This window comes from Bombus huntii, chromosome 6 (assembly GCF_024542735.1).
Source record: "Bombus huntii isolate Logan2020A chromosome 6, iyBomHunt1.1, whole genome shotgun sequence".
In the NCBI taxonomy this organism is placed as follows: Eukaryota; Metazoa; Arthropoda; class Insecta; order Hymenoptera; family Apidae; genus Bombus; species Bombus huntii.
The window spans coordinates 1446043-1469501 of record NC_066243.1 but is presented as its reverse complement, the minus strand read 5'-3'; the positions used below and the strand labels follow the sequence as shown (position 1 = coordinate 1469501).

General features: G+C 30.1%; 2 protein-coding genes across 8 annotated transcripts; one reads left to right on the top strand and one right to left on the bottom strand.

Annotated features, from left to right (window-relative positions):
- Nucleotides 1–60: 60 nt before the first annotated feature.
- Nucleotides 61–11991, bottom strand: LOC126866496 (cytochrome P450 6a2-like). 4 transcript variants are annotated; one of them, XM_050620129.1, is made up of 9 exons: nucleotides 7843–8134; nucleotides 6917–7386; nucleotides 3852–5924; nucleotides 3379–3575; nucleotides 2049–2418; nucleotides 1588–1925; nucleotides 1260–1487; nucleotides 748–999; nucleotides 61–545 (listed from the first exon to the last, which is right to left on the bottom strand). In XM_050620129.1, the coding sequence occupies exons 4-9, from the start codon at nucleotides 3560–3562 to the stop codon at nucleotides 379–381; spliced, it is 1539 nt and encodes a 512-aa protein (XP_050476086.1). In that variant the 5' UTR covers nucleotides 3563–3575; nucleotides 3852–5924; nucleotides 6917–7386; nucleotides 7843–8134; the 3' UTR covers nucleotides 61–378. The 4 variants fall into 4 exon arrangements, with proteins under 4 accessions (XP_050476086.1, XP_050476087.1, XP_050476085.1 ...); XM_050620130.1 differs by lacking the exons at nucleotides 6917–7386; nucleotides 7843–8134 and adding an exon at nucleotides 11803–11991; XM_050620128.1 differs by lacking the exon at nucleotides 6917–7386 and having other exon boundaries at nucleotides 3808–5924.
- On the top strand, nucleotides 10976–20973 carry LOC126866492 (EH domain-binding protein 1). Of its 4 annotated transcripts, XM_050620103.1 has the most exons (18): nucleotides 10976–11538; nucleotides 12084–12291; nucleotides 12370–12551; nucleotides 12622–12833; nucleotides 14122–14257; nucleotides 14341–14574; nucleotides 14789–14978; nucleotides 15762–15928; nucleotides 16011–16233; nucleotides 16382–16552; nucleotides 17903–17986; nucleotides 18082–18195; nucleotides 18345–18545; nucleotides 19211–19360; nucleotides 19430–19647; nucleotides 19742–19930; nucleotides 20084–20205; nucleotides 20310–20973. In XM_050620103.1, exons 1-17 carry the CDS (start codon nucleotides 11435–11437, stop codon nucleotides 20163–20165), a joined length of 2865 nt encoding a protein of 954 aa, XP_050476060.1. In that variant the 5' UTR covers nucleotides 10976–11434; the 3' UTR covers nucleotides 20166–20205; nucleotides 20310–20973. The 4 variants fall into 4 exon arrangements, with proteins under 4 accessions (XP_050476060.1, XP_050476062.1, XP_050476061.1 ...); XM_050620105.1 differs by lacking the exon at nucleotides 16382–16552; XM_050620104.1 differs by lacking the exon at nucleotides 18082–18195.
- The last annotated feature ends 2486 nt before the right edge of the window (nucleotides 20974–23459 follow it).

The window sequence follows — 23459 nt, the reverse complement described above, 5'->3', positions numbered from 1 at the left end:
CCCGAAATAGTACGAAAATATAAATGTTATCAAGTTTTTCGAAATAAAACACGACATAGATTTAAGAATATTGGACAATAACAATCTTCGTTACTTTATTTCCAAATCTAGAGATGTATAAAACAAGAAATAAAGAATTAACGTAAACTAAAATTTTACTTTCCATACTTTTCCTCCTTCGTGTCTTTTTTTGATTTATTATTATAATTTATCTTAAAAACCATAAAAATAGACATTTTTCTCATATTTCGTATAATTTTATTTTTCGACAACTGCAGAATTTTTTCTATAAAAAATAATCTGTAGAAAGTGTGTAAAAATTACTTGTAAACGTGTAACATAAATACGTCGTTATTGTTAATATTCTTAACGATGCAGTCACTTTAATGGCTCGATGGTCAAGTGTACACCACCCTTTGGTATTAATATAAGAGATCCCGGTTCATAATCCAAAGTAGTTGGTGTGTCTGGTGCGAATGTCATTTTATTTTTTAACAAAGCATTTATTACAGCAACCTTTGTTTGTATAAGGCCAAATCTTAATCCTAAAATGTAGAAACAACCTGTTTAGTACCATGATTCGTCAAAAACAAAGTGATTTATTACGATCAAAATTTTTTAATTTATTACTAATTGAAAATATCATTGTCGAGTTACGTTTTAATTTGACGAGATAGAATTTTCTATCGTTATCATAAATTGAGTAGGTATATTTACGTGAGCAAATACTTTGAAAAATATATTTACCAATACATATTCTTGGTCCTTCGCCAAATGGTAAATACGCATAGGGATGTCTAGTTTTTATATTTTCTTCGGAGAATCGTTCTGGATCAAATTTATCCGGGTTTGGGTATATGTTGGCATCTCGGTGAATACCAAAAACGGGTATTGTCACAGCAATTCCTTTAGGTATGACAAATTTTGTTCCCTCCATCGTCGTTTCGTTTGTGCAGATACGGTTTAGGACAGTAACCGGAGGATATTTCCGTAATGTTTCTGAAACGAATCGATAAAAATATAAAATTAATTCAAAATAATCAAATATTCGACAGATTTTCAAAATATGGTGCTTTCTATAATTAGTTGATAGATAAAGGTTTTCAATCAATTTTCTATCGAGATTCTACGTTTTTTGTTATATTCTCAATAACAGAGATTTGCATAAAAGTTCACAATTCAGTTATACAACACCTTAGAAACGTTTTAATGTTTTAAATTTAACGTTGCTTGTCGTTATAGTGCAGTCACATACATACCAGAGATCACTTTATGGAGATAAGTCATTTCGTTCACAGCATCGTATGTCAGATCACCACCGTGCTTCTTCAGCTGTGTTTGAATTTCTTCGCGTACTTTGTTCTGTATATCTTGATGCATCGCTAATTCATACAGGCAGAATGTAACTGTAGTCGAAGATGTTTCAAAACCAGCCAAGTAGAAGACGTAAGCTTGTGCAGCAGCCTCCGTCATTGTCAATTTATTTACTATTTGTAACACGACAAAATAATAATTTTGTATTATCGTTGTCCTTAATATCGAAATATTTATCAATACGAAAAGTTATTTAAACGAAAGGATAACTACTTGCAAGAGTTGCTGCTTCCGAGTTATCGTCTGCTTCCACATATCCATTTCTCATTAACTGCATCAATAAATTCAAGAAATCTTTTCGCTCGATGTTATTCGATTCTCTGTATTCCACAGTTTCTTTAAACACGTTTATAAAAAAGTTTGTGACATCTTTGTCGGTATATGGTATGGAAAAGAAATCAAAAACCTGCGGGGCCCATACGATAAGAGCGTTCCAAAGAGGCTTCGGATCAAATATCTTCTTTCCCCAATAGCGAAATTCGTTGTCCGGATTCTCCAAGCTATCGCACGTTATTCCAAATGCTGCTGACATGATAATGTCGACGGCATATCTGAAAAAGCAAGTATTGATTTACAAGCATGCGTTTATGTTCACGAATACAAGTGATCTACTATCTACAAGTCTATTTGTTGTCAAACCATCGGTCGATATATGATACGCGAGAAACGCATACCTCGAAAATACGTCTTTTACGTCGATCGTCGATCTTGTCTGTGCCTTTTCTTCCAAATATGTCGCTAAGGTATTTCCAATGTCTTTCATAATCGGAAACATCTGTTTAAGTTTCCCCGCAGTAAAAGTTGGTGTCAATTTTACTCTCAAATTCCTCCACTTTTTTCCAGGTAATTGAAATAAATGTCCGGACAGCGGATCCGTTTTTTCGTTACAAAAAAACCCACGATCGTGGAAACTTGTAAACTGTTTCGCCAGTACGTCTCGAATTAAATCAAGATCGTTTATAATCAAAAATGGTTTGTGAAGCATATATATACCAACAAGAGGATGCTGTTTATATCGATGATAAATATCTCCGAAAAACTCGGCTACGAAATAAAACCTTGATGATAGACACATATACGTAGCTACTCGTAAATTATGAATAACGCGCGTGTTTTTAACGTCTTTTCACATCTCCTTCAAAATGAGACCAACAAATCGTATTAACTGTACAAACTGGGAAACAATCACTGAAAACATCGTGTTCCAGTCGATTGTTACCAAACTGCAATCGATTATATTAAAGTTTACAGACATTGGCTATCCAGAGTCGTTAAATATACTCTTGATACTCTGCTGGGTCAACAACGACTTTTCTTTACCAACAATCTTATTACGTCTATGTGAAAGACGAAGATGAGATGCCGCCACGGTGCATTTCTCAAAAGCCGATAATTTTTAGAAGGTGCAGGCATTGGAGTCGTGTTAACGCTTCGAGCACCGTATGCTCTGATAAACACATAGCCTGAATTGCCGCGTGTAGCAATGGATATTATATCTAACATATTGATAATGGTTTCGTATTATTCGAGCACGTAATGTGAAAACACTTTCATAACATTTCGTTTATAGCATACATTGCCTTTTTTACTGTTTCATTTAACAGTAGTTGACATTTTTATAGGATACCGCATGAGATATGTCTGTGATATGTATATGATCTCGTTCGATTATTGACCGATCCAAGTTAACTAATATGCAGCTTTTGTACAATTTAATTGTACGAAATCGAAAGAATTAATTGTAAAATACGACTACGATACTAATACGAAACAATTTTCACAGTGATTGTCTTGTCAATTTTCACACTTCTTTAACGATTTGTATTTCAATACGATTTGATATTAATAAAATTCCAGTAAACAACTGTATGCAACTAATAACAACTTTCAAATAAAATGACTTTTTAATTTAAAGGTTAATACCAGCATTTTCTCGATTTGCTGAGTCGAATTTTAGAGTAAAATGATTGACATTAGCTTTATATTTATTCACAGTGATCTTACCTTGTGATCGTTTGCCAATTACAATTGGCATTATATTACCAGTAGGGAAGGTAGGTTCGACATAAAATACTCCTCTTTTCTGCCAAAATTTAAAGATATGTAGTTTGTAATAGATGTACCATCCGGCAATTATAACGCTTGAAATAGCCAAAATATCTGATATTAACCACGTAGCTAATAACATTATGCTTGATTGTCTGTAACGCAAATGCAAACATTAAGTTCAACAAAATCCGAATTTCTTTCATCAGTGTATTATTTATATTCTATCGTGTTTAGAAGATTTAACAAATTCTTTCGATTGCTTCAATATGTTGAAATATATTTATTATATATACAATATTATAACGCGATTTAATTCTAATTAAACAATCTTTTATACAAAGTTATAAATAGATAAATTATTATCTTACAAATAACAATACATACTAAAAAGAATACTCAAAAAAAATTCCTAATAAATTCTTTCCAACCTTGTACGTTACTTTCAAGGAAGAATCACACTTTATGACGAATAATGATATAAAACAATTTCTACGTTCGTATCGTTGAACGCCTTACTTTACTCTACCTAGGTGTACGAACTTGTATTAAAAAGGAAGCTGTGTTTCATGTTATATAGAACTTCTAAAGTAATAGTTAACATAAATACATGTTGCACGTATTATATAAGAAATAGAATGTAATGTATCATACATATGATTCAACAATTCTCATCAATTTCTGGTAATTATCTCGATGATGTCACAAACCTAATACCCCTAATCATATTTTCTAAAATTACGCTTTCCTTTAACAATTTTCACAATCGATATTCATATAGTAGCAATAATGGTAATTTTGTATGAATTTCTAATAGAACTTTACATTTCGTTTCATAGACAATTACACTTACGGGAGTTAGTTAGACATAGACCTAGTTAGCTATTTCCATTGATTGCTATATATACTCACTAAAATATAGTACGGCAATTTTCTAATTTGAACGAAGAATCACAGGAAGACTCGTAAAATAAATACCCGCTAAAGAGATGTTTCAACTGAAACCTGGCATCGTGACATCCATGACAATAAGTTAGTAGTAAGACATGCTTTAAAGTTGTCCAGTTACAATTGCATAGAGTCATTATTTACATATTAGTTATACATCAGCTGATTTATTTATAATACACGCGTGTATATCGCATGTATGTACATATATAATTAAATTTAAATGCAGATATATCTAATGTAGAATAAAATTAGTCTTTTATATGAAACAGTTGTAATTATCAACGTTATAAATATTTAACAAAACGCTCGATAATTTATCAACAATATGATACGAATCTCTTGTAAATGCAACGAAAAATGATGTGTCATGACTAAGACGTACGTAAATAATTATAAGTTGGACACATGGTCTGAAAAAAACACTTTCGTAAAAAATTAGAACCGTCCGGAAACGATTGCAACAGGTAAACAAGAGAGCCGTAAAATTGCAATTCACTGTATCATATCATAAAATCAGTTTAGGAACGATAATAAAGCGTTGTGTTATATATATTTTTGGAAAATTATTTACGTGAAATTATTTACGCTTAATGTATTATACCGAACCCGTACGCGAAACGTTTCATTATTACTTAAATCCTATTAATATATTATTACTGCTACATTCACTCAAAATTGTGTACGTACATGCGTACGTACGGACAAAAGAAATTTGATAAGATTAGAAAAGCAGCATGAATTTACAAAATCGATTTTTCTATACATAATATAGATAATGATATGATGTATGATAATGATACTGTATGTATATAAATAATAATCCTTGCCCTAATTCTTACACTAAAGTTTGAATTTACGTAAAAAAAAATATATTCGAGTTTGCTGTTGATTTTTCTGAATAGATATGTGTGACGTTTGAATTTTCGGATATTACCAGTATACCATCTAGACTTGTTGCCTAAATCGTAGTTTATTAATAATAACATTCTGTATCTCTCCTCTTACTTCCAATTTTTCGATTGGAGATAACAATTCCATAAAAGGAAGTAAACTTTTAAAAAACTGAAGATCTGAGTTTTCTTCGCTTTTGTTGCTTATGTCTTTTTTTAATAACTCTAGCCGCTGTTCCTCTAGCTTTAAAAATTCGATATCTACATCCCTCCGCTGCTTTTTGTATTTGTATTTAGATTTTTGTGAACATTTTGAATTTGAGTGAAATCCTGGATCTAAAAATTGGATAGGTGCGGAAGTGGAATGTTCCTGCGTACAATTCAAAGTACTTGCAAAATCATATGTATCTTTGACGTTATCATTGGAAACTTCATCAGGTTGTTCCTCGATATTATCATCGCTAATGAACGAATTATCTGGCAAATTACTTCCACCGCGAGTATGAGCTACATACTCCTTGATAAATCCCATCATTTCGAAATAAGGCCATTTGACCTTACATGGGGTCGTTGCTTTCGAGTCAGATTTCAAAGGGGGAAGCTTCTGTATGTTTTTCCTATAGCTGTCTTTTAAATTCTTCCATTTCAGTTTTGCAACAGCTCCTGAAAGCACAAAAATTTGCATTTACTTTTCGAACATCGTATTATATATTTATTATTTTTGCCAATAGCAGGTATTTAGCAATTGTGATCAGTCTTTCGTTATTTGGCATTCGTTTTTCGAATAAATCAATCAACTGTATGCACGATCGTATTGAAAACATACAATGTCATATGGGACAAATTTATGTATTTGACCTTGCAGTGACTTTGAAATCTTCTGTGTTAGATATTACCTAAAAGTGACTATTTTGGAAACTATTTTGAAAACGGATTGACTATTTTCAAAACATCAAAAAACTGCGATTTTGTGTTTCGGCAATGCCATACTAGTAGTAGTGTTTATGGAAAATGTCTTTTTGTGTCCTTGTGATGTACATCGGCTAACGCTAATGCGTATTCTCTATAGTATATCCTGTCTTTTGGCTAAAGATATAGAAACTTCACTGCATAAAGCAATCATTTTCATCAAATGTGTTTGTATATTACACAATTTTATCCCAGAAAGAGACAGAGATAGTGATTTAGACTACATTCGAGTAACAACAAAGTTAAATGTAGGAAATGGTAATGATAATCCTGTACCGGATGATGGTAGATGCAGTCTATTTAAATAGAACCGATAGATACTAGTAACTATCGAAATGTTGTAGTATAAGATACAATTTTCAATCTTTTGCTCCTTCGTCTTCTCCACTTCATATTTCTTTACATTTGATTTAAAAATATATACATGTATATTATATGTATTAATTAAGATATCTTATAGGAATTCTTATGTGAGTTTCACAATTATTTGTCTTCAGTAGAACACTTAATTTAGAAGATATCCCTGTCCACTTTATATACCCAATTCGATATATGTATACGAATGAAAGAAAAACTATAAATATTACAATTTATGTCAGTACAGTTGATATCTTTGTACGTGCCTTTTTTCAAAGCTACTCAAAAAAGCTCACGCCTTTTGTACGCCACCATCAATTGTTTATTACCTAGAAAACGAGTCCAGTAAACGCCATCTGCATTTAGACTCGATTACTGTTAGAACCCTTGACCTCGATCGTACAGAAAGTGGCGAGTGGCAGGAACGGTCAAAGGAGTGACGACAAGACGGCAGAAAATAAATCAAACTCATAGACAGACATAGGTTTAATCGCACTGAAATAATTCGTTATATGAAATAAGTCATACACGGTTTAACGCGGCGACGCACTGCCGCTCATTCGCTGTATTGCTTATTTCATATGGCTCGGTGTAGACGAGTAACATCTTATCGTACGACACCGTTGCGCTGCGTTAAAAGAACAGAGAAATAAAGTTCTTCTGTCTCACAAAAGAAGAATACATATACAGGTATTTTCTTGTTGTTCCAACCTGTCCTGCCGCTGCGGCGATTTGCCGCAAACGGCTCGTCTGAAGTAGTAGCCTTAGTAGTAGTAGCAGTAACAAATGTATAAAACAACTAAAAATGTATATTCTGCATTATTCGCTTTGCATTGAATAGCAAGTCAGAAGACTCGTATATGCAGTCGTAAACGAGATTTTCATAGAAATCATTTATTTAGGTTCGTAAAGTATGATATAAAGATAAACAGATCAATGGCTAGTAGATGTAAACAGATCGCCAAGCGGCAAACGGAACGGTGAACGTTTGGTTATATTTGTAAATGTGTCACAGATTCACACATATAGACAGAATTCAATTCGCTAGTACTGGCAGTTTTTTACGAATATCTAGAAAACTAAATGAGTGCAACATTTTCCTACGAAGAAAAAGTTATTCAAAATGTCGATTTTCACAATATACTTAAGAATCGTCGAAATCGGTTAAGAAATTATTAATCTACAAGTGTATCCATTAATAATTATGTTGCTAATTTAATTACGTAACAATATAAGAATAGAATAAACATTTTACCTGAACAATTACACTGCTTTCCTACATCTTCCCATACCAGGTCTGTGATAGACTTATTTTTATAATCTTTATGATTATCTTGCCATAAAATCGGCCTACATTGCACTTCAGTTATTAAACATTCGATATCAAAATAATTCTTCGTACTCATTATTACTACTTATTTGCTGTTTGGATAGCTACTAAAATAACAAACATAATAGTAGAAGACAGAACGACAAACATTGGTCCCCTCTCTGCCGCTCACTGTTACCGCGTTGTCGCTCATCGTTAGTTGCTGCGTATGGCCTATGTCACATAAATCTGTGGCAGCCTCTCAACCAGCTTCGCAGATTGCCCGCAACGACGCCACTTCACGGTACAGTGCACGGGATTATAGCGACAGTCGATATCTAAAATCTAATACTCTCTCACTACGCGAAACAGCAGAAATCTACCTTAATTTTGCCTGGTCTGCTAAATTACCACCATAAGAAACACTGCATACCTCCAAATTGTCATGTTTAATTTTAATTTAATCGGAAAAATCTCATCGATATAATACAAAAATTCTCACACAAAAAATGTTGCAATTTAAGAAATTATACTATTGTATTGCGAACTATCAAGCTGCCAAATTTCATCAAAAAGAAATTTCAATAGAGATGACCATTCACGTGCTACAAATCTCAACAACTACAATAATCTGCCAAATGTATTCCCAGAAAAATTGTAAAGGAAAGATATGGACCTAATTGGCTCTCTCCCCCTTTTCTTATTTCTTTTTGCTCTTGACATTTCTCCTCCCTTTTCTTCTTTATCATAATATTAGGTCATCCCATAAATTCGTGCCGACTTTTGTGTATACATTTCATGTGTCGATTTATAAACATACGACGATAAGGGATCAATGCACTTGAGCTTAGCTGATCGAGAACAGGCTAGAGCAGATTTTTGTGGGTATAAGATCGTAATATAGTGAACACAGTGACTTCTAACAGTAAAAAATCATGCGTGAAATGCGTATCCATTTTCGACATCTCGTGTTATATGAATTTCGGAAAGGAAGTTCTGTAACAATTGTCACGAAAAACATATGTGCTGTTTACGGAGAAAATGCGCTTTCATCTTGCACCTGTAGGAAGTGGTTCCAACGTTTTAGAGCTGGGAATTTCTGTTTAGAAGACGAGGAACGCTCCGGGCGTCCTCTTCAGAGAGACGAAGATAAAATTCGGGATCTTGTTGAAAAATCACGAAGTGATACCATTAATTCAGATAAATATTGCACTCAGTTAGAAAAATTAAGGGAAGCACTAGCTGAGAAACGACCAGGTTTAGTGAATAGGAACAAGGTTATCTTCCATCACGACAACGCTAGACCGCATGTTGCGAAAAGCGTTACAAAAAAATTCTCTGAATTTAATTGGGAAATTTTACCACATCCCCCATATTCCCCAGACATTGCCCCATCTGATTACCACCTGTTCAGAGCATTACAACACTTTTTAGTAGGTAAAAAATTTGAAAATATTGACATTCTCAAAAATAGCTTAGAAAATTATTTTAAAGAAAAACAAGAGAACTTTTATCGAGATGGAATAATGGCCCTACCAGAAAAATGGGAAGAAGTTGTACAACGAGAGGGGGATTACATTTTTTCATGAAACTGAAAGGTATGTAAACAATCTTAACATATATAACCGCTCGAAAAACGGCACGAACTTATGGGATGACCTAATATAATTAAAATTTTCCGGGCAAAAATATTATTTTATTTCAATCTAAAATTGTATCACCATTAGGTGCCCTATATATTGATATATTTTCTTTAATCAAATAAAACTACTAAACGCAGGTATCTACGTTTTCAATTCATACATTTTGTTCGTCGTAATTTATCGAAATATATTGAATCAGATGACGCGTGTTACATTCTATTCGCATCTCCCCGGTCAGTCTGATATTATTTCTTTATTTGAAAGACAATAAGGTCACTATTGAAAACATCTTTTCCAGAAATTTGTCGACTTGTAACAGTACACGCTCGACGTTACCGACGAGTTTTTTTTGTTTAACGCTAAGGGTAAGAAAATATGTTCCAACGAAAAATAGAATTGTTTTTCTTTTTCCCTCTAATTTATAATTTTTATAGACGTTCATTTAACTGTTACCTTATTAATAAACATCTATTCGTATTTAATACCAACGGGGTTCCCAAATTCTGTCGACTAATTGAAAGTATTAAATTATAGTCTACGATCATATAGATTTATGTGATCGTGCTATAGTCGAACACACGTGTAGATGTTTCATTCGAAACCGCATAATTTCAAATACGTTGGTAACAATGGTTGATTCGAATCAACTGTTGTTTAAAACAATTCAAACTAAGTTGGTTTAGTATGTTCATCCATCATTATAGAAAAGTAATTTTTTATCCTTATTTGTTAAAAATGTTTTAAATATATAATAAACAGTTATAGAATATTAAACTTAGAATGGAAAAAATAGCAAATTTTCAACTCTAGAGATGTTTTTGCTTTGTTTATGCAATGTTTGTGCTTTGATAGTAAACAGTAGCAGCTATCGAATTGCTATTAAGATGAAAAAATTTCGTGGACTCTCCCGAATAAAATGTCACGTATCTTAAGCATTATCAAAACAATACTGTCTTTTCTATTAACTAGGGAGTCAATATTTAAAGTACAGAATTGTAATTTTTAAATTTGATTTTAAGCGAACAAGCATGCGCAAATTCATAGAATAAATAAAGGTTAGAGAGGATGTTTCGGTCGAATTATGACACGAAGTTAGTAACAACCTCTAAGTTCTACAATTACAACGACATTAATGTATGAATTATTTAGATTAATGTGTTATTTATATATTAGATTATTTATTTATAATGCATGTCGTTATTATATATAGTTAATATTAATTTTACTTAATATTAATAGAAAGATTAATATTAATAGAATAAAATTAGTCTCTTATATAAAACAATTCTAATTGTTAACTTTATATATATTTAACAAAATTTATTAAGATTATGATTCGATCCTCTTGAAACTATGCGAATTTAAAAATTATTATTAAACAAAATCTATTCAGTTTATTATAACCAAGTTTCTTATCATAGAGTCGTATAGTATGAGATCAATAAGTTGGAAGGTTTCGTGACGAAACTTTCGTCAGAGTATGAGATCGAGTTGATTCAGAAAGTTTTTAATCTCGTGGTTGTAGGTGTTGTTAATCAGTGTGCTATCAAAATATATTGTTTTGTGCGTAGGTAACGCTGCGTCTATAACACAATAATGAAATGCGTAATATCTTGAAAAATTCATGAATTAATGAATAAGGAAATATATGCTCCTGTTCATATTACATTAGTGAAAATGTCACATATATATGAATGATTAGAGTATCTTACTAATTTAATACTTTAATAACTTCAAAGAAATAAAAATTGATTCGTATATTTTGCAAGAGAGAGTGACTGATTTCTCAATTTTCATAATTTCGACGAAAGATGATGTGTCATAGCCGAATCGTTCGTAAATCATTATAAGTTGGAAATACTGTAAAGATCATTGAAAAAATAGTTCAATAAAAAATGAGTTCCGTCTGGAAACGATTACAACGGGTAAACAAGAGAGCCGCGAAATTTCAATTCACCGTGTCGTATCATGAAGTCAGTTTAGAAACGACAACAAAATGGTGAGTGATATATATGTATTTTTTCAACATTATTAACGCGAATCAATATTTATCGTAAGTGATTCTTTTTGTGCTTAATATATCGTAAGGAACACGTACACGAAACATTTCATTATTACATAAAATGCTATTAATATATTATTATTCAAAACTTTGTATATACATGTATTTACAAATCAATTTGAAAAGGAATTATTATACTAAATTAGAACATTGCAGAAAAAGAGTAACATTCTGTCATTTCACACAAGCATAGGTACTTACACAATATAACTGGTTTAAGATATTAAATATCCATTACAAATAAATAAATACTTATGACTCTGTGACAATATTTATAGTAAACAACAATGTGAAAGAATAATTGATAAAATGTAACTCTTATCATTAATTATAACTTTACCTCTATAGCATATTTATGTATATAACATATTTTAGCTGTTTTGTATATAAGATATGTGATGCATACAAATATTATTAGAAACTATTTTATATTACATAAACATACATAAATACACCAGAAACTATATTGTAACATTATATAGGAAGCCAAACAAACTAAGTGTTGTATGGACAAGACGTAGTAGAAGAGTTAGTTCAGAACCACTAGATTGGGAACCTAGCTTAAGTGATCCACTAAAAGGTGTTATTAGTTGGGCAGTTCCTGATAATCATACAGTTTCTGTAACTTTGTTTAAAGATCCAAGGACCCATGAATTGGAAGATAAAGATTGGACATTTGTCATCGAAGATGTAAGAAAGAATAGATACAGACATTTGCAAATATTATTATATTAAATATGGATTAATACATTAATATAATACAACTAGGTTTCTTCTACTGGTAAAAGACGACATGTAGCTGCGACAAATATAAATATGAAAAAATATGCGACATTAGAATCTAGTCAACAACAGCTTAAATTGGATTTAAAGCCAACATCAAAAAAAATTGTTAGTGCTGCACTAGAATGTACTTTATCTTGTGTTTTCTTAAGAGAAGGAAAAGCAACGTAAGAAAATGTTTTTTAAGCTTTGATTTATAGTTAATTAAATTTAATATTCATTATAATTTTCAATCAGGGATGAAGATATGCAGAGTATGGCTAGTTTGATGTCAGTTAATAACAATAGCGATATTGCACCTTTAGATGATTTTGATAATGAAGATATACCAGAAGATGTTGAAGAAGTATCAGGAAAAAACATTGATGAAATTTTAGATATCTCTGCTCAGCTTGACTTAATGACAAGTAGTCTTACTGAAAGTGAATTACCTAGTACTCCAATAAGTGGTATGAATTAAATATTAATTACTTGTTTTGTGCAGAGAAAAGATGACTAGTCAAAGAAATGCGAGTCTGATTGGTTGTTTCTGATAGACCCAATTATATGTGTTGGAGATGAAAGAACACCGGAGCCTTTGGAATTTTGGATAATCCCGCAACATTGTAATCTAGAGTCTACTATAGCTGTAATTAAACAATTGTAGTTATTCAATCCAATTGTAATTGTTCGCGAGTTGTAATGATGAGCTTGGGCTCGAAGCGACAGCCAGTCGCCGAACGTAGCCGCGGTCACGGGATGAACGTTTTGTCTAACAAAGGTATGGAGTAATTCTATAGCTCTCCTTAAGAGAAATATTTGTGGCGGCACGCGACAGTAAACATTCCAAAGGTTTCTGTCCCGTGGCTTGCCACACGCAGACCCTATTCTTCGAGCAAGATGATTGCCAGATGTCGATGCGTCTCCGGAGTACATGTTCAGCTAGCCTGAGGGCCCGTCATAAATCTTAGGATTTAGTTGACTAAAGTCCTTCAAACAAACAGTCTTTGTCCCAGCTACGGGAAGATAGAAGAGACCTATTTTTCAACGAACGGCGTCTCCCACTAGCAACTTTCCCTCGAGGGCGGCTAGCATCTTTTTCTAACCACCGATATGGAGATTGACCAATTAGCAGTAACGCCAAATTCCCTCACCTTCCGAACGAAGGCTATCCTCGATGAATCCGATGATCTCGTGTCCTCAGACACACCCCATCATAGTTTTCCTTTGCAGCATCATCGCAACGTAGAGTCATTCTCTCGTGAGGTTGTATTAGCAAGTTACTTAGTGTCTGTACGCTCGGTGGATATTCCACGTTTTCGCAAAGAGTCCGACTTAGATTTTTGTGAGCACGTACATCTATCATCCCGTTGACCGCGGATTCGTTATTGAACCTAAGACCAACATCACTAGTATCGCGAGTGTCCAACCGCCACGGTTGATTGTCGAGTCGGTAGCATCCATACTCGTATTAACAGACCATACCTTCGTTATAATACGACGATGGCCGATTCCAATGAAGATTTATCAAACGCCCACAACCTTATTCTTGACGCTTCTCCGACATATGAATAAGCTCTTATATTGGCTGAAAATGTCACTTATATAAATAAAACAATATATCAATGCTTGACAGTGAATGATAGAGAGCAGTATCTCCTTTATTCTTGTAGCATTCTCCTAGTAATCTTTTCAACTTTGCACAATGTACGCAATGTATCATTAATTCATATCTTTATCATAATGCACATTTTGCAGTGGCAAGTTTATCAAAAGATGATACTACTCCTGTAAATGATGGCGATCACATCATGCGTGATGTTAGTCTATCAGGTATTGGCGATTCTTTCAAAGAAAAATCACCCTTAAAGGATACCATTACTGTTGAAAACAAGTATGTTAATAATTGATCAGGAAAATTAAGATTCATTGTTCCACAATTTAATATTTTTAATAAATGTTTCATTACTATTGCAGTAAAAATATCGAACATAGTGCACTAGTAAGATTACCATTACAACCACTAGAACTAAAAAAGAATGATGCCAATATTCCTAGATTAAAAGAAATTACTCCGGGTCAGGATTTATTGGAATGGTGCAAAGAAGTAACTAAAGATTATACTGGTGTAAAAGTTACCAATCTTACAACATCTTGGAGGAATGGAATGGCATTTTGTTCAATAATACACCATTTCAGACCAGATCTTATGTATGTATTAGAAAACGCATCTCGAAATATCTTAATAATATTAAATATAATAATACAAAAATATAAAATGGCTTAATAATATTAAAGATCAATAGAATGATTTTTTACAAATGTATAGCTTAAAATTACATTTTATTGTAAATTATTTATTTTTAATTTTAATAAAAATAATACTACACCGTTTTGTAATAAGTATTTTAATAATAATTTTCAGAGACATAGATTCACTATTACCACATGATGTAAAGGGTAACTGTAAGAAAGCATTTGATGCTGGAGAAGCTCTTGGTATACCTAGAGTAATAGAACCAGCAGATATGGATATACTAACTGTACCTGATAAATTAGCTGTAATGACTTACTTGTACCAATTGAGAGCACATTTTACTGGCCATGAATTAGAGGTATTTAACAAATTTCATTGATGTCTTACTTTTCTGTATCTAGAATTAACTTTTTTAATTATATTATCCATAAATCCAAAGGAGTAGTTGTTTATATATATCTCATTTGATTTTAATATGAAACAATCTGTCAAAAAAAGATATGATCAGTTCAATTGTACTAAACAGAAATTTAAATCCCTTTCTACAGGGATTTAATTTGAGCCTTTTACTGTCTTTTTAAGAATGTCCATTTGAATTTAATTCTGCACTCGATATCTCTTATAGTATTTTTTCTTTCTTCTTTTTTTACAGAATTAAATTACCATCTTTACTATTATTTGTTTTTTTATTTGTTTTGTTGTCCATTTTATAGAAAAATTACATAAAATCAAATTTATTCATTCTGAATAAAATAACAACATTGAATTCTGTAAATACTCTTTAATGTACTGAATGACAAGGAGCTCTCTTCAATTCTGTCTCCAATACATACATTAATCTTGATCTCTCATTTTGTATTTAAAATTACTTTTTTATTGAGCAAATATAAAGTTAGCAAATATAATATTACTCTATCATGGTTTTTCATATAATTACACTTATAAATTCATAAAATAAAAAACATTTACACACATACATATGTATGCATTTATTTATTATATTGATTTCCTGTACACAAAGTATACTATGCATTTGTGATCAAGTTACACATATAATTTATTAAATATCTAGAAAGTGATATGTACAATATAAAAACTATAGTACACTTTTTCAGAAAAAAAAGTTATTTCATATTTTCAGGTACATCAGATAGGTAAAACTACAGATGAATCATCTTACATGATTGGAAGATTTAATACAGACAATAATTCAGATGTAAGCGTGCAACTGTTTGGTCAGGAAATAATTAATTTACGTAAAAAAGATCAAATGGAACATAAAAATAATAAAACTGATAGCAACAGACGGTATGTTTTTATTATATTATTAATATTTTTAATTTTTTTGAAATATTAGAAAAGACAATAAAGATACAACATTTTTCTCTAGATCAAATCCATTTGATAATAAGAAAGAGGACATTAATATTGATTCCTTAAAAAATAAGTTGCATCTAAGTTTGAATATGGAAAATCAAGATCATGATCAATGCAATAAGGATAAATCACCATCAAGTGTTAAGGATGTTAAAGATATTATACTAGCTAGTTCAAAAAGTATTCTGGAGAAAGTATTGTCACCAACTAAAGAAAAGTACTCATCTAGAGAAAAGGTATATAAGTAAATTTATAATGGATAAATAACTTCTATGTATTGTTATGTTACATTTATAGTGTCACGGTTATAAATAACTATTTTTAAATGAGTGACAAGGAGGTATTTTGTGACTGACATTATTTTATTATTAATTATATACACAGAGTAAATCTCCGCCAAGAATATCACAAGCACAGCAACGCCCTATATTAATGACTCGTCGACAATTAACAGATCCTTTCGGATCTGATGAAGAAGAGGAAAATATTCAAATAATTGATGAAAAGTGGTCTCAATCAATCTCAATTAACAAATCAGAAACGCCAATGTATAATGTTAGTATTTTTGAATTGTTTAAATATTTGAATTTTATATAGCTATGTAATCGAGTTTATATTATCTCCTTATACACTACATTAGCAATTCATCTCTGTTTATTTTTTTTATGTAATCTCAAAGTATTAGGACTTCCCAACAACTTCTTATAACGTATATCAAATGCAAAAACTGTTTCGAAATTTTTAGTTTGATCTTAAAAATAAAAGCTTTGTGTGTAATACTGTCGTATTTTTATACATAAGAGGAGAGATATTTAGGTGTAATATATCAGGTTTTCTGTACGGCGGGATAGAGTTACAGCTTTGAAATAGTTGGAAGTAATAGAATTGATGACTTTCAGTAATAAATCATAGTTCAATACGTCGTATAGCACAAAAGTCTGTTTTGAAATTGGAGATGTTTCAAAGATTTTATGAGTAACTTTATTTTTTAATGGAATCGTCAATCTTTTCATACACTGATTGGTGTACAAAATTTTTAATGAAAAAGTATGAAACTACTTTTCTTTGGAAATAGTTTCAAAGATATCTTATCTATAATTTTAAAGCAGTATTTGAATTTACGTGTCCACACTTGTACTGCTTTTTTTTTAAATTAGTATAAATGTGAATATAGTGAGTATAGAAAATGGTATAGATGTAGTATAAATTCTTGTTTTGAGATGTTTATTCATTTCAAAATATTTTAATTATAATACTTTAATAAAACGATTAACAACTGCCAAAAACTAACAACCGCTTTAAATAATATAAAATACTAATGGCTCTGGTTAATGACATTTTATGCTTTGATATAAATGTGTAAATTTCGCTTATGCAATATGGCGAGGATATTTTTCGACGGTATTATGTCCACTCATTTAAGAATCACAATACCTGCGTAATCACATATTATGCTAAAGATTTACAAAGATCACAATAACTTATAAAGTTAATTATTGTTAGACAGAAGTTCATGAAAGATGGTCATATTTCCATCTGCTCATTTGCATTTCCAGTAAATTGCACTTAATATTCATACCAAAGTACGAAAAATGTCCACACATCAAAATGTATTTATTTATGCTATGCATTTACTATTTGCACAACATATTTTATGTTCACATATGTTTATATATATATTTTGCATGTATATTTTGCATTCAAATACACGGGTATGAAAAATTTACATATTTAGTATTTATAATAAATTACATATATATATGTATATATGTATATATACATGCATATTGTATGTGAATGTTGATTATGCAGATTATATTCTTAATGTAAATCGTAACATTTAATATAGGATAAATTTTCGATAGTTTAGTAATTGAACTAACTTTATTTATCTTCTTTTTATAGGATTCAGTCAATGTTTGTGAAAGGGGTAATCGTACTGAATATCAGAGTGTATCATCACCGCAAGGAGAACAACGTTCTCAACATGTAATTACTTTCTTCATACTTACCAACTTTTTTTGTAGTGTCATAACTAATTTACTATTTTTCTTTCTTTTTTTTTTTTTTTTTTTTTATATTAGCCATTAGTCAGTCGACATGACGAATTAAGAGAACGTGCCAGGCAACTATTAGAACAGGCTAGGAATCATACAAAGTCAACTGGCCTTATTTCCACTGCTGCTTATCCTATTGAGGTTTTGTTTTTTTTTTCAGTGTTATTATTTTGTGTAGAATAGTTGTGTACATTCATTTAGTTTCATACTTTTTACACTAACTTTGTCATTTCTAATCAGATTGTCCTTTGCATTAAGAAATATTTTATTTTATAACATTTAATTTATAGAGCCAAAATGATGATGAAAGACAGCAACAATTACGTGAAAGAGCAAGACGTTTAATAGCGGAAGTAAAAATGGGTGTTAATGTTACTTCAAATCAAATTAATGATGACAATAATAGTGAGAGACGATCCATAGATGATCAGAATAATAGTCCAAGACGTAGTATCACACCGTCTACTCCAGGTGACAAATTTAGTACAAAGGTAGGTAATTATTTTGTTCAAAATTGAATATTTCTATATTTAAATATGTATGTATAGAGTAAAAACTCCTGTACTCGAACCTCTAATATCCAAATACTAGTCTGTTAGTACCAACAGATGCTTTTTTTTTTGTTACAAATGCTATTATTACATCTATTAAAGCAATGATTCCCAAAGTGTGCACCCTGGAGAAAACTATGTCTGCCACTGTGAAAGAGCATGGCTTCTTTCTCTTTTTTTTTTTTAATCGCGCAATTGTATCTGCTGTTATAAATTTTAGATCCTGAACATTTGAGTACCCCCATATCCTTAATATATACATCTAGCCCTACATAACTTCCCTTACTCTGGAATATTATAGCTTCTCAGTCCTAAATGCAGTTAAGCAATGATTCGCGGAACACTGTAAAATTAATATTATAACAAAATATCATTACAAAATTACTATTATATTTATACCATCTTAGTAGTTTCTTAGAGTAGCTTAACTCTACATTAGTAAAAAAAAAGGTGTGTTTTTTATTTCTGATATTAAATGATTTGAATGTTAATGTTCTTACTCCATCAATGAATAGAAATTTATGTTCTTTACATCACTTATGACAAAGCACAATTTTTAATATTCATTATAAGAGATATAAATTTATATACAATAAATATTTCAGTCTGAGTATAATGGAAACACTCTAGGAACTTCGAATGTAATAGATGCAGAGAAAAAAACTGGTTCTCCTCTATTCTCATTCTCTAAGATAATAGAGAGAATTTCACCAGATAAAACTAGCCCTGATGGTACTTCATATACACTCAGAGGGGTATGGTTTAAATTAATTTATTTGGAATTAAGTTAGAATCAAATATCTTATGAATCATTTCATATGTAGCTGGGAAAAGATATGACATCATATATTCAAAATGAATTAGAAGCATTAGAAAGAGAACAAACTCAAATAGATATTCAAGCTGGTAAACTTGAGAAACAACTTCGAGCTGCAATGGAAAGCGATAATGAGGATGAAACAGAAAGACTAATGTCTCTTTGGTTTACGCTTGTCAATAAAAAAAATGCATTATTGAGAAGGCAAATGCAATTGAATATATTGTAAGTAATTATGTGTTTGGTATTTTATTAATCATCTTGAATACTGTTTAGATATTTGTTGTATTGTTCTTTTATCATTTGTAATATACTTTAGAGAAAAAGAAGATGATCTAGAACGACGTTTTGAATTGTTAAACCGTGAATTGAGAAGCATATTAGCAGTAGAAGAGTGGAGAAAAACTCCTGAACAAAAAATGAGAGAAAATTTACTTTTAGAAGAATTAGTTTCAATAGTAAATAAAAGAGATGAATTAGTTCATCATCTTGATACACAAGAAAGAGCGTAAGTATAGAAGGTTAATTTATATTTAAATTTTATTGAAATTACATAATATAATAAGTATAATATAATTAATAGACATTAAAAGCTGATTTTATGGATTGTTCTTTCTGTGAATGTTATGTTACATTTTGGTTTATTATTATTATATTTTAGTATTGAAGATGATGACGAAATAGAGCGAAACTTATCTAGAGCTGGATTAGCTCAAAGAAATAAAAATTGTATGATACAATGAAAGAGTAATTTTATTCCTGTCAATACGACGAAAGTGACAAGTGAGTATTCTTAAATATTACAGACATTTTTTAATTAAAAAATGAATAATACAAAATCTTTCCCAAACAAAAGTTAAATGATCTTTAACTAAAAATAATTTTAGGTACGATTCGTTTTGCTGTGGGGTTGCCAAAGAAAACACATAATAAAATTTTTCTCAAAGATAAAATCGAGAATTTTATAATCTGTAAAACATTAATATTTAAAAACTTATTTTATACTATGAACTGTATACAAGTTGTACACAATCCGTGTTTTATATTTATACAAATTCATTAAGTACTGCATAAACAAAATGCTACATTTTGTAGTAGTTTTAGGTTCAAAATAAAAACTGGTCCGTCGAAGAAATACATAAGATCAATGAAGCCTATTACGAGGTTGCAAAGATTATATGTAAAAAGAATATGTTGCTAGAAAAAATGAATTTTGGTTATAGTTCGATTCATTTATGATTCTAATGTCTTATAAAGGCAATAGTAGAAAAATACGGTACGTAGGAAACTGCTAAAAGAAGGTGCTTGAATCTCGATAAGTGACGAAAGAATATAAAAAGAAATGCTGCAACATATAATGTCATATCTGCAATTAAGCAGTATTAAAAATTACATAAGTTACTTAAAAAGTTACATATAAAGATACATATGTCACTTGAGGAAGAAGAAAGAAATTAGTTATTACAAAATAGTATGGAAAATTTTGTGAAAGATTTTAATGGATTATGTCTATTTTGTGCCATATAAAAATATCCTAATTTTTTTATTCAAGTAATCGTTTATTTGCCTATAAAATATTTGTCATTTTAGCATTGTGTAATATGCAATTATGCATAGAGAGTATCATATTCATTATTAATTCCTGGGTTCCATATTAATGATATATGAGGCCTAATTAATTTTGTACATTCATGCATGTATAAAATATTATCGTATATTTCTTTTTCTCAAAAGTAATGAAATGAATTATGCAATAATTATTATTTCAAAATTTTATTTCTATTAAATATGCTTTTCCAGATTCATTGATATTTTAATTAATGTTAAATAAAATAACCAAAAATTAAATTGCCAAAAATTCATAATTCATTCACAAACTTAAGGACATAGGACAATTAATATACATATTCCATTTATCTATAACTTTGATTACGTAACGCGTAATTTTAGCAATGTATTTTATGTGTATATACAGGGTATTTTACACAACTGGGACAAGCTGTATTCTTAAAACAGAGGAACATGAAAGAGTATGTTATAAACGAAAATTAAATACTCCGTTAGATGCTGCAAATATTTCTATATTGCCTTAATAAGTTAGTCTACTTGAAAAGTGCTTTTCAAGATGGAATTCTGTTGTCTTGTAATGCAATTGTCTTGTACATTATAATAAATTATGTTTTTCAGGAACATATTATGATAGCAAAAGTTGGTTATATTGAATATGCATTGGAAAAAGGATTTATTAATGAGCGTCCAAAAAATTGAAGAAATAATATTATATAGAGGTAATAATGGGTAAATTGCTTAAACGTTAAAATTGACATTGATTTAAAGATAAAAACCACGTAACTTATAGACTGGGTCAGTAGTGTTTCAAAATGTGCTGGAAGGATCCGAAGATTTTGAGGATCATTTTATAATAAGATCCTGATCTCAAATGAACGAAAGTATTTATGTCCTAAATCTATTAGTTTAAATATTATTTCAATTTTATGTTTATTGAATATCTTTGTGTATCATAACACTGCTATTATAGAAAACAGCTCAACTATCTCATTGATTACTTTGTGAAAAAATATTTTATAATGTTCAATATGAACAATTGGTTCATGTTTATTGATACATAAAAATGGCATATTACTACATCTGATATATACAGAAAATATAATAAAGAAAATTGAAAATTGAAATAATTTTTAAACTAAACCCTTGGAACATAATTAACTGAATATTTTTTTATAAAGATAAATTAGATTGATATCCATAAGGTATAAAATGCTATATAAAAGGGCATAATTGCACTTTTCAAGTGTACAAATGTATAAAAGTACATATAAATAATGTAGAAATATATGATATTTTTTAGTATCATTCTATTTTCTTTTTTAATATGAGTTTTTATTTTCAATTGTTCTAAGGTTCTTAATCATAGATTAAATAGCTCTTCTTAATCATAGAGGAGACAGCTTATCTCAATTGTATATTCGTTTATGTTTCAAAACTAGATACGAAATTTTATGTTTATACTTAGTAATCTGCTACATATACACAGTGTGACCGAAAGCATTGCATCAACTGGTAGAAAGTCATTCCTTATATAAAAATAAATCGAAAATGTTGAATAGAACCTTTTTATTCAAGATTTAATTCCTATCTTGAATCTAATAATATGTGCAAAATCACGCAGACAGTTTATATAGAAACAATAGGAACTATAGTATCAAAATGAATTTTCTTGACAATTAATGTAATTTTATTCTACATTTTTTATTTATTTTTACATAAAAAATCACCTTCTATCTACTTAATAGTTCCTCCAGCCCTGCCCTGTATACATATATATACACACACACATGTAATAAAACGGATTTATTTAATTAATTTTCTAAAAGAATTTCTATAATTAATTTTTCATTAATGTCATTAATATGGCTACTAAGAAACTGTAACATCAGAGAATAAGTAAAGAATAAGTATGCAATGTGCATATAATATAATTCTTTTGCCTTGCAATGTAAAATTTATTTTTATTTAACAATTTTATGATATACATATAAAAATAATACTCAAAAAGTACTAAGCAACTGTTACTTTACAAAGTAAAGAAATCTAAGCTAATAAAACTTAGTTAACATAATATAATGGGATTGGTGCAGGCATATCATACTCAATGTAACTGCCATAATCGATCATCAAATACATAGAAAGCAATGCTTTCATGAAATATGCACATATAAAATAGATTGTACTTCATGTTCCATAAATTCAGTTTGGTGGTAAAAAAGTACTGAATTTTACTTTTAATGTTAATATGTGTGCAAAGCAGACACATTTGATTTCAGTAATAACATATAAAAGATAATGAAAAAATTTTAAATAAGCTAAGAATCGTTTTTGTTATCTTTCATGCGTTTCTAATCCTTATATAGTGAATGTTATTGTACATAATAAAGCTTTACAATATTTTAAAATAATGAAAATTTTTCAATATTCTTGGTAATTGTTAGGACATATATATATATATATATATATAA

Bases quoted from the DNA above. Each gene is read 5' to 3' on its own strand.
- LOC126866496 (XM_050620130.1), bottom strand. From the start codon at position 3,562: ATGTTATTAGCTACGTGGTTAATATCAGATATTTTGGCTATTTCAAGC. The intron at 1,926-2,048 runs GTATGCGTTTCT...TTGCTTTTTCAG, and splicing joins GTAAAAGACGTATTTTCGAG to ATATGCCGTCGACATTATCA. The intron at 1,488-1,587 runs GTAGTTATCCTT...TGTTACAAATAG, and splicing joins GGAAGCAGCAACTCTTGCAA to TAAATAAATTGACAATGACG.
- LOC126866492 (XM_050620103.1), top strand. From the start codon at position 11,435: ATGAGTTCCGTCTGGAAACGATTACAACGGGTAAACAAGAGAGCCGCG. The intron at 11,539-12,083 runs GTGAGTGATATA...AACATTATATAG, and splicing joins TTAGAAACGACAACAAAATG to GAAGCCAAACAAACTAAGTG. The intron at 16,234-16,381 runs GTATATAAGTAA...TTATATACACAG, and splicing joins AGTACTCATCTAGAGAAAAG to AGTAAATCTCCGCCAAGAAT.